Here is a 10,674-nt window from a genome sequence, read left to right as displayed (position 1 = left end):
ACACGACGGAGTGTAAGGACGTAGGAGGTTCACCATCTTGTCCAAGGACATTTTACCAGAATATGGTAAGTAATTCAGTGAGTAAAGTTTATAGATGCAGCATTTTTATAGGGCAAGCATCACATAGTGATCAATCAATAAAACTAAACAAAATAATCAACTTCACACATAACACAAAAACATCAATCCAAGGCCTGTCTGTAGAATGACGCTTTCATATTTAAAAAAATCCAGAAAGGTTATTACAAAACCAGGTGGCTATGTAAACGCTTATAGTAGTCAGTATTGTAAGACCTGGTCAGTGTCTGTACAAGACCTGCACAGGGTCCTGAATTGAAACTTACAAAAAAGCAGGTAAAAAAGAAAAGACAATACCAGATGACTGTGATATTATATCATGCTTTGCCTTGGTGTGATCAGACTAAAAACTAAGTACAAATACACAAATTTTCTTCAAATCTTGATAGGGAGATGCAGACCTGCAGTGCTGAAACCAGAACGCTTCCGACGCCAAAATCTGAATGCAGAATCTGTTTATAGAGATGAAAAGGTAGGTGCTTTGTTTATTCACAAATTGTTTGTGAGGTTGGTTGTCAAAGAATTTCAAGTCATTTAATTTGCCTGAAGGGTATAATCTAAATGTAGTGGCTTCTGCAGCTCTGATCACTGACAGCCCTCTTGTCTAAGAGTCTGGGGTTCAGGATATGGAGGCATAGGTGGTTATTTGGGCAGATTAGAGCTGGTTTACTGCCTGGATACAGACATTCAGCAAGCACCATCAACCAACACTAAAACCGCAAAGCAGGCAGAAGCTGGTATTTATATTTATCAACAATGGGCCAAGATTTTACTGGATTTTAGTTCCCATGTTGAGAGCACCGAAGAAGACGATGAATCCCAAGCACCGACAACATTAGCTTACAGAATGCGTTACTCACCTATCATTAAAAAACAAAACAAAAATCGGAAATCATGCATCGGAAAATTGGATGTCATAGATTGAGAGTATTTGCCAAAAATGAAATCCTGGTTTCCATTCAGATACTGTAACAATTAAAGCACTCAATCTAGTGAAAGTCCCGCTGTTAGACCTTCTTCTTCTATTGGCTCTTTGGTATCCTGGATAGGCCTGGGACTAATCATTTTTTCCCCATTGTCAATTCATTTGTTGATTATTTTCTCGATTAATTGAGAAAATAATTTGTTTAGTCTATAAAATGTCAGAGAACTTTGAAAAATGTCTATCAGAGTTTTCAAAATTATAAGATGAAGTCCTCAAATGTATTTTTTAGTCCACAACTCAAAGACATTCAGTTTACTGTCATAGAGGAGGAGTAAAGAAACCAGAATATTTAGAAGCTGGAATCAGTAAATTGAGGGAAAAATCTCAAATATAAAGATATGAGCTAGACAAAGTAACTATTATCATATGACGCCAATTTATGTGGAATACCCTTAATATCTATAGCTATATACCATATTCATCACCAGTACAAAGTCACCATGTCCACTGCGTACACCGGGATTGCTGCAGTTAATGCTAAAGAGAAGCTAAAATGTCAAAGACAAAACAGGCTGCCTACAGAAATCCTCGTCTATCATCTTCATCTAACCTCACACCACATGGCAGTGCAGACCTGTCTGACCGTTCGGGTTAAGATACTTATATTGATTATTCTGGAGCAGCTATTGTCCTTGCACCATGTAGGTCAGGATGTAACGTGCAGCTCTCAGATAAAGGCTGAATGTAAACAATAAGTCTATGTGCCTTTATCTGAAATTGATTTGTTTTGTTAAAGAAGAATACATTGATACGTTTTAAATAAATGCCATTGTATAAAATGCAGGTCATGGCACGGCTAACCCACAGGCAATCATTTTCTCATAGTAACCTGTTCTCCTGTATTTTGTATGTCAGTAATGTATGGTCCGGGGTATGCAGTACTATGTTATTGATTATACAACAAGACCCTTCTTTAAGCTTTTTCCTGCTTGACCTGCAAACAAATCCCATAACTTATATATCCTTTGTGGACAAATCATATCTGAAATGTAGTAATGGCACAAATGAATGTGACTGTGCTGTGAAGAGGAGGAAGAAGCAGAGCACTACTTTAGCTGTGAGGCTACAGTCAGTATAAGGACTGAGACAGAGAAGTGTTGTGACCAGAGAAGACACTGCAGGCTGGATCTCCTTAATCCGAGCTGTCATATCAGTGTCAGCATGGCTAGGAGGCTATGCTAACACAAACACAGTGGATACACTCGCTACCCTATGGCTCCACAGTTACAGCTACAACAAACACCTTGATTTGGTTTTTTTTGGGGTACTGCATGGTAATTTCCATCTACAAAAGAAATTCTATGAAAAGCTTAGAGGCATAGATGTGTGCCATAAATACTCAAAATCCATCAAAAACCTTGTCTTATAATCAATTTTCACTTGATATGTTTAAATAAACTGGGTTCCTGCTATGCATATGTGAATGGGAGCTGGAGCTGGAGGGCTGCATTATAGAGACACACACGGAGCCGGGATGGGAGGGGTGCTGTGAATAGACCTATATTGTAAGGAGGGGAGAATAAAAGTGGTGTTGCTTGGCTGTGTTGTGGCCATGCCATGCAGACTGTTCTCTACAGATACTATGAAGCAGGATGGGCCAGTGGGGAGTGTGAGTGAGTGAGTGAGTGAGTGAGTGAGTGAGTGAGTGAGTGAGTGAGTGAGTGAGTGAGTGTGAGATTGACTGACAAGACTTTCTTCAAGGGGATTCTTTTCTTTTCCTCATCCATGAATGGTCGGAGACCTCAAACTAGCAGCAGGGCACACAACTAAGCCAGAGAAATTATGTTTATGAATGTGCATGATGGGTGTCTGTGCATGCATGAATACTGTATTTTCAGCAAGGGGTGAAAACCTTGTATCTCTAAAATGTCAATGTTTGAAGACCTAAGAAAAACAACTTAGTGTTTAACTTTGACTACACTTTTGGATTTCTGACGTCCGTAAGGTCTGTAAGAGGTGCAAGCATCAACATCGCCAAAGTTTGAGTTTGGTCCTTCAATAGCAATATGCATGGCGGTGTATATACAGCACATGTGCACATCATAAGAAGAACAAAAAGTAATCCCAATAATGTATCAGAAAAGAAGCAATATAATTATTTTTCTTCTCATTTAATGAAAAAACTAGATACCTTTAACCACGGCTGTCGCTGGTACGGAGGCAAAAAAAATGGTTTTGTGTGCTGTCATTAGTTGAGACAATGTGTAACAACCCCAAACAGCTCTCCAGCTCACTAGACGGTAGAGCTGCCTGGTTTTTATTCAAAATTGTAATTATTACTTGCACATGTACACATACTGTCCAATAGTGGTTGAAAAAGTGTGTATTCCTAAGTGGCTGGCCACCTACCCAGTTTCCAATTATCCAAATATCAAGTACCTAATGAACTAAGGCAGAGGTTAAAAGACAAAGATGAAAGGAGACACAGAATTGTCATGGAAACAACTTCAAGTCCATAGACCCTGGCAGTTACCATGGCAGCCTATCTTATGTACATTGTACTCCATGTATCTGTATGTGGGTTATCAGGCGTGGGTGTAGTATTATTCCAGCCTGGTTGCATGGCTGATGCTACCTTTGATTGCACACCGACGTTAAATGTCATCGCTAAGCTGGCGTCTGGCCTCAATATGATTCAACATCAAAATGCAAAGCACCTCGCAGCCCCGGACTAATTTGCTCTTCGATTTCATTACATGCTGTGTAAAGAATTAAAGCGAGCTGGTTCCAGTCACGGGTGGGAATTCCAGCAAAGTTCAGGAAGGAAATGGAAAATGATAGATACATAAAATCTTTACAGCTAAAATAAGTCAACCTTTTAAAAAAAATTACCAAACACTTATCCATGTAGCTCAAAATAGCATTTCCTTATCAAAAAGTAATACTACCACGGTCAAATTGTGTCCAAGTAAGATGAAGGAACAGGGGTTGGGGACACAACACAGTACCCAAACAAAAGACAGTGAAGGCAAAATACGATATGTGGGGTTGGTATCTATAAACTCTTCTGAAACTGAACCATAATTAATAACATCAATGGTTTATATGTAGAAACATGCTTTTCAATTCCATTTATCAATACCTGAAAGCGACATTTAACCATGTGAATCTCCATTTAAATGACCACAAACGTATCCATTAAATGGTGCTCTAGAAGAATTTGAATCGGTATTTATACAATATATATATAAAAGCCAGTGCTTATTACAAAATTACAAATTCTCTTCTCCCGCTCACTAGTACCCATATATTTAGCGAGGCAGAAAGGAGTGGGAGATTGTACAAAAGCAACGGACAGAAAAATTAGAAAGAAGAAAAATCAATTCCCTTGGAGAAACAATCTCCTTGTAAGACCTTCAGTTTCCTACAGTAGGAGGCTCCTTACGGCCCGCTGTGGTGAAACCGCTGTTCTCGGCCTCTGATGACGGCCATCGAACCCGTGGAGAAACGCTGACCTCCGTTAACACACCGGCTGTGCCGTGAGTGAGATTGGTCTTTGGAAAGGCAGGCCTGGAAAAAGCCGGCTGAGCTTTTTTAAGCTGTTGGTTCAAGCGAGGCAGCACACCTTGGGCTTGTTCGGCTCCAGGGAGACGAAAAGGTTGTTCAAATGTCACTAGCGACCCCCCCCCCCCCCCAAACCCCGACCCCGAACACAGTGCTGCGCCAGCCGAGAAAAAAGTTATTTGTGAATGTCTCAGATGCCTTAAGGCCATAGTGTGTGTGTGTGTGTGTGTGTGTGTGTGTGTGTGTGTGTGTGTGTGTGTGTGTGTGTGTGTGTGTGTGTGTGAGAGACGGAGTGTGTATTTGTGACTCTGTGTGTGATGACTGTAAATGAGAGCAGTACAACACTGAACATGACACTTGCTATCTATGATATCAAGCTAGCCGGCCACAGGCCACACGCTGCTAAATGCTCAGTGAGTTAGTCTAACCCAGTGGTTCTCACCTTAGGAACGAGCTCCTCAAGAGGTGACAAGGTCAATTTAGAGCCTCACAGCGGGATTCAGGAGTCGTTTTGACCTCTCAGTCTCCACAGATACGGAATTAAATAAACTAATTTATTATCACCATGTAAAACAAACCCTCCACTTAGTGAGGCAGAGTCTAAATTCAATGGTATCATTTAGTATCATTTGAGTACTAAATTTGTATAAATGTCAATTAAGTCACGACATTCTATGTAAATTAGATTAAACTACCTAACCATTAATATTGCGAGGGTGTAAGAATGTTTGGATCTTGCTTCAATTTGTTGGTTTTTTTGCTTAATTTTCTGTCCAGGCATCAATTTTCTCAAGCTAACTGTCCTCCCAATTTGCTGAATGTCAAAATCATGTCACATGGGGTGATCTGAATCACATACATATAGAAAATGCAACATAGTATATGTTGCATTTGTTGCTCTATTTTCTGTGAGCTTGCTCAGTAAATGATATTAGAGAAGAAGTGCATATATAGGATTCATCCCTAGGAATGAAATATAGAAGGCTGAAGGACATTTCATTCAGGGTGTCTGATACCGTAGTTTCCTTGAGATAAACCCTGACTTTTTAAGACTTTTACAATGAGAGAGGCAGCAGCTGCAAGGCAAAGTAGTTTCATTCAAATAATGGTAAACAAATAAACACACGTTCTGACTTTTTTTCACCTTTTTGGGTGCAGAATGTGCATGCCGTAGCTAATTTTTCATTGGAAAAACCAGAAAGAGATCCGTTTTGGTGATGTAGGTTCAGGACTAAAAACTACACATGGTTTATCACCCGTCGGCTGTGAGTCACTAACGCAACGCCTGAACAGCGCTGATTTACGATACCGATACCCCTTCCATAAGGACGACGGTCCAATAACTTAAAATTCAATCAGCATTAATGTCGTCACAGAGCCCCGGACAACAGACATTAATAAGCTCCACATCGCCCTCACCATTGCTGTCATTTGACTCTCTCTCTTCCCTCTTTCCCTCCCTCCTCCATCTTCCCTCAGTTCCATTCATTTGGTGCAGCTATTAATAGCCCGGCCACCCGCCTATCAATACCATCACTACTCCAGCAAGACAGAGACTGTGGGCAGGGCCCCAGCAAATAGAATGAGAATAAATGCGCTGAACTACAGAAGCTTGGTCTTATGTAAGGAGAGAGAAGGAGAGAGAAGGAGAGAGGGGGTGGGGGGCAGAAGGACAGAGAGAGAGCCAGGCTGAGAAATGTGACATAAAGTGCAAAAGAAAAACGGTTCCAATTTAACAGATAAAGATGGTGACAGAAAGTGAAAGACGGAGAAAGACAAAGAGAGAAATTTACTCAGTAGGTGAAAAACAACTTCTGAGGTATGTAACTCAGGAAAGATAGAAATCTGCCAGCACTCTAAGACGTTTACACACATTCCTTTTCTCCAATTCTCCCCCAGTGAATACAAGCTCATATTTATAGGTCCACATTCTTCCCTCTCCCCATTTGTCTTCTTTCCATCTACCCCCTCTCTTTTTCTATACTTATTGATCGAGGCAGGTAGTTTCACCCTCTCCTGTGCGTCAAAGAAAAAAAGACTATTGCATTATCCATAAAAGCATAGATCTCTGTCTGCTTTGCGTGTTTATATCACCTCCTCCTCCTCCTCCTCCTGCTGCTGCTACTGCTGCTGCTGCTGCTGCTGCTGCTGCTGCTGCTGCTGCTGCTGCTGCTGCGTGGCCCAGTGGGGCTTTGTCACACTACCTACTGGTAACAAACGTCTCGCTAGAAATCTAAAGAAGGGTCACACACACCTGGTTTGCACAACTGCTTGATCACATTTGGAAAACTTTGTTTTACTTCGATTGATAACCGTAGAAAACTAGTATTGCAGCTTTAGTTGAAAAAAGATTAACACAGATTGCGAGAAACTAAGACGTTTAAAGTATATTTGTGAAATCATCAATAGATCAAGTAAAGTAATATTTCTAATACTTCCAGTTGAACCTGACATAATTATTTGTTTGACAATGCCCAACAGCAAAAGGTCATAACTGTTAATTAGTTTAGTACCCAGTTAGAATTCAATATATATGTCAATGTAAACAATCTTTCCATCTGTGCTCTCTGGCCATTGAATGTACCTTTAACCTTAACAATGGCCTCCTAGCTACTGGTTAACAGAAATATATTGGCAAAGACAATTTGGCAGTTTGTGCCACCCATTCTGGATGACATATTTACTGTTACTTTGTTCTAGCCATGCACAATAATTAAAATAGAAAAATGAATTCTGGAGAGGAACAAACAATGAAAAAGATTTGTAAATAGGTTCATGGCATGTAGCATATATAATGCAGGATGACAGTTACCAAAACAATCCGATCATGAGTTGCAGTACCTGTCAGTTAACAAGACTTTGTTTGTATTTCTTTGTTTGGTTGTTTAGAGTAAAACACAAACTGGACCAGAACTTAAACGTAGCAATGACTCTTTGTGATCCATTGGTACTGATCATATGAAACAAACTCACTGTACAATGAAAGCAACCTTAGTCAGCAGATCCAAATCCAATTTTCCGGCGGTGTCGATGCACCAGAGTTTGATGCGCACGTTAAATTCAACCCACCAAAAAGTCAAACTGCAACAAGGAAAGTTATATGTGAACAAAGCCTGAAGAACACCAAACAGTTAAATACTAAAGGTCCTTGTAAGCTCTCTGGGAGGCTAAAGGGCCACCCTGAGCTGAATAGTCCTGAGTCAGCACCACGTGCATTTAAATGTCACAGCTGTTTGTATGCTAAAGATTCCTCTCCAAAGGCAAACAAGTTAATCTAATGGAATGTAGGCAGAGTACTCGTGTGAGCACTGTTTTCCCATATTTTAAGTTTACATCAAGTCATGAATACAGCACAGAAGAAGAAGCAACTCCACACATCAACCCATTAAGTCAAAGTCACTCCTGACTTTTGTTAATAGGCCTTTTTCTAGCTAATTTCAAGCTAATTTTGAGACATAACATCCAGTAGAAACCAATAACAGCCTGTTGGCATGTCAGCCCTCAGATCAGTTTATGATTTTAAATAAGTCTGGAACTTGAAGTTGTTTAATCAGACTACAAACATCCTGAAAGTGTGTTGTATCAGCTCACATACTTTCATCAAAAACCAATGCGACTTGTTATAAGCAATTATCCCTCCTTGGTGTGTGTGTGTGTGTGTGTGTGTGTGTGTGTGTGTGTGTGTGTGTGTGTGTGTGTACCTTGGTGATAAGGATGCGGTAGTGCTCAAGCAGGTCATGGTTGTCGTGGCAACCAGCCAGCAGCTGCCAGACCTCAGCTCTGAGTGGTTCAGGAATGCCGCCGCGAACCAGCGAGGGCAAACCCTTGGGTCGAGTGGACAGGTTCCCATGCCTGATACACAACACGCAGAGGTAATCCATTATTTCACAATCTCACTCAATTCAATTCAGACACTTTAAATATTAATGTGAAGTGCAGTTTGACAGATTTGATCATAATTTTATTGTTTTTTGTGCACTGGCAGTTTGAAGACCAATTAAGTGCAGAGTTATATGTCGGTTACACTGAAGTAGTACTTTGTTATTAAGACAAAGTAGTTCACTGCAACATGAATACTACTTTGTCTTAATAACAAAGTACTTATTCAGTGTAGTATAATTAGACCAGAATGCATTTAAGTTTTTTCCCTCACTTCTCAGGCCAGATAGGGCTGACTGAACATCCACTTCATTATTCATACTGATACACACGTTTACAATGAAAGCTGTCAAGTAAACCCACAGACTCCTGCTGTGGTTCTGCTTCATGTTCACTAAAGCAGCTCTGGGTTCACCGCCTCACTCAAAACACCCTAAAATTACAGTATTAACTTCAGTATGGAGTACAGGTTGCTTGCATTATTAACTACAGTTTTAATCACAGTATGTACCACCTATCTCATTAAACATCATACTGGTTACTGTATATTACTGTAACTACTACACTGACTTCAGAACCAAATAGAATACTGTCTGTGATAGAGAAGAGTATTCACCGCAGTGCTGCCATGCTGTAAGAGTTCTCCCACATGAGGAAATATCTTGCTTTTTTGAAACACATTGTCAGGTCTTTTTAATGATGCTTGAAATCTCATCATAATGCATTTATTGAGGCCATATGAAAGCAACTCCCTGATAAACTACTTCACCTCATTGTGCTGATGCAACGGCAAGACAACAGGCTGTGAAATCAAATGAAAAGCCAGAAACATCTTTCATTAACTTTAATCATGCCACACCTAAAGCTGTATGTGTCAATGCTGGTTGTTGTAAAAAGCAAAAAGAGTTAGAATAATGAAGAAAGTGTGGGGATTGGATTAGGTGCAGCAGTAATTGAAACGATCACCGCCCACGGCCGACCAACCAGCCAGACCTGCCAGACCAAACACCACCAAACTGCCACAGGGAGGAGAGCTGAATTGGAAGCTAAGCTAACCCAGCTGGGACCTGAGGCTACTCCACTACCCGGTCTACTCCTGGCTGTCTGAGGTTCTGTCGCAGGAAAATAAGATGGATGGAAGCAGCGGGAGGTTGGTGACTGTTGAGCCCACATCGTCACAGAGACCCAGCTCCATTGCTCATCCTGGATCAAGCTGCACTTGACGGACGGACAGCAGGACAGAGCGCAGGACTCCGGTTGGACGATAGGAGGTGGACTCTTAGTCAAAGTTGAAGGACAAGGTTTTCCTCATGTTGAATTTTTAATGTGAAGATGTCACCCATATTATCTACCTAGATAATTGCTTTTGTTGCTGCCATTTACATTCCTTATGATGCAAATTTAAAAAATGCACGTGCTACGGTTTTTGTTTTGTATTCATTCATTTTTTCGTTGTGCATCCCTGTGTTGCATAATGACAATAAATGATCCTTCAATCCTTAATTAATGTCTGTATCGGAAAGGAAATATTTTCCATAGAGGGATGATTAAACAAATAAAAGGACCCCAGCCCTGTCCAGTAAATCACAGTCGATACGAGTTGAGATTCACCTTTCAGCATTAATGTTTCGTGTCACAGGGCTTTTGCCCAAGATGAAGAAATATTCATGTTTGACATAATTGCATTTTTGACCCCCATGGTATATTCACAATAGTTTACGCTCAGTTGTCTGTTTACACTTGTTAAAGCTCTTTTCTCTGCTGTATTCTACAAGGAGTCGCTGCTGTGATTCATTCACAAGTTACTTGAATAAATCATAGATCTTCTTAGCCAATGCTTATGTTTATCATTCTTATTTCTATATTTAGATAAATATGCATCTGCTTGCTACAATACTATACTGAACATATTTTATTATGCTTAATTTGTATTATGTTGATACTCCTTACAACAAATTACCATATTGTACCTGGCAGGTTAAAATATTCAAAACCAAAATATGGCGTGGAATTTTTGGTACAACTGGAAACACTCAATCTCTGAGACAAATTTGATTTGAGTGTACATTTTGATGCAGGGAATGTGTGAATACTACACTATGTTCATCTCCCTCAATTTATCCACCAATCACCTCTAAACTCCCTATGTGTATTCCCATTTCTTTTCTTTCTCTATTCATTCCACCATTTAGACCATCTAGCTGTATACAAATACATAACTTAATTTT

At 40.1% G+C, this 10,674-nt stretch overlaps 1 protein-coding gene across 3 annotated transcripts in view; it reads right to left on the bottom strand.

The window, feature by feature from the left end:
- Nucleotides 1-10,674, bottom strand: part of rabgap1l (RAB GTPase activating protein 1-like) — an 87,716-nt gene that overhangs the window by 53,563 nt on the left and 23,479 nt on the right. For all 3 annotated transcript variants that reach the window (XM_068734897.1, XM_068734898.1, XM_068734899.1), the window contains exon 13: nt 8,269-8,419. In XM_068734897.1, coding sequence (XP_068590998.1) covers nt 8,269-8,419 — 151 coding nt within the window. The remainder of the gene's footprint in view (nt 1-8,268; nt 8,420-10,674) is intronic.

This window comes from Cebidichthys violaceus, unplaced genomic scaffold, assembly GCF_023349555.1.
Source record: "Cebidichthys violaceus isolate CVI_PGR_0920_01 unplaced genomic scaffold, fCebVio1.0.p SCAF_68, whole genome shotgun sequence".
Taxonomy (NCBI): domain Eukaryota; kingdom Metazoa; phylum Chordata; class Actinopteri; order Perciformes; family Stichaeidae; genus Cebidichthys; species Cebidichthys violaceus.
Note: the sequence above shows the minus strand (reverse complement) of the source record. Positions and strands in the feature narration are given on the sequence as shown.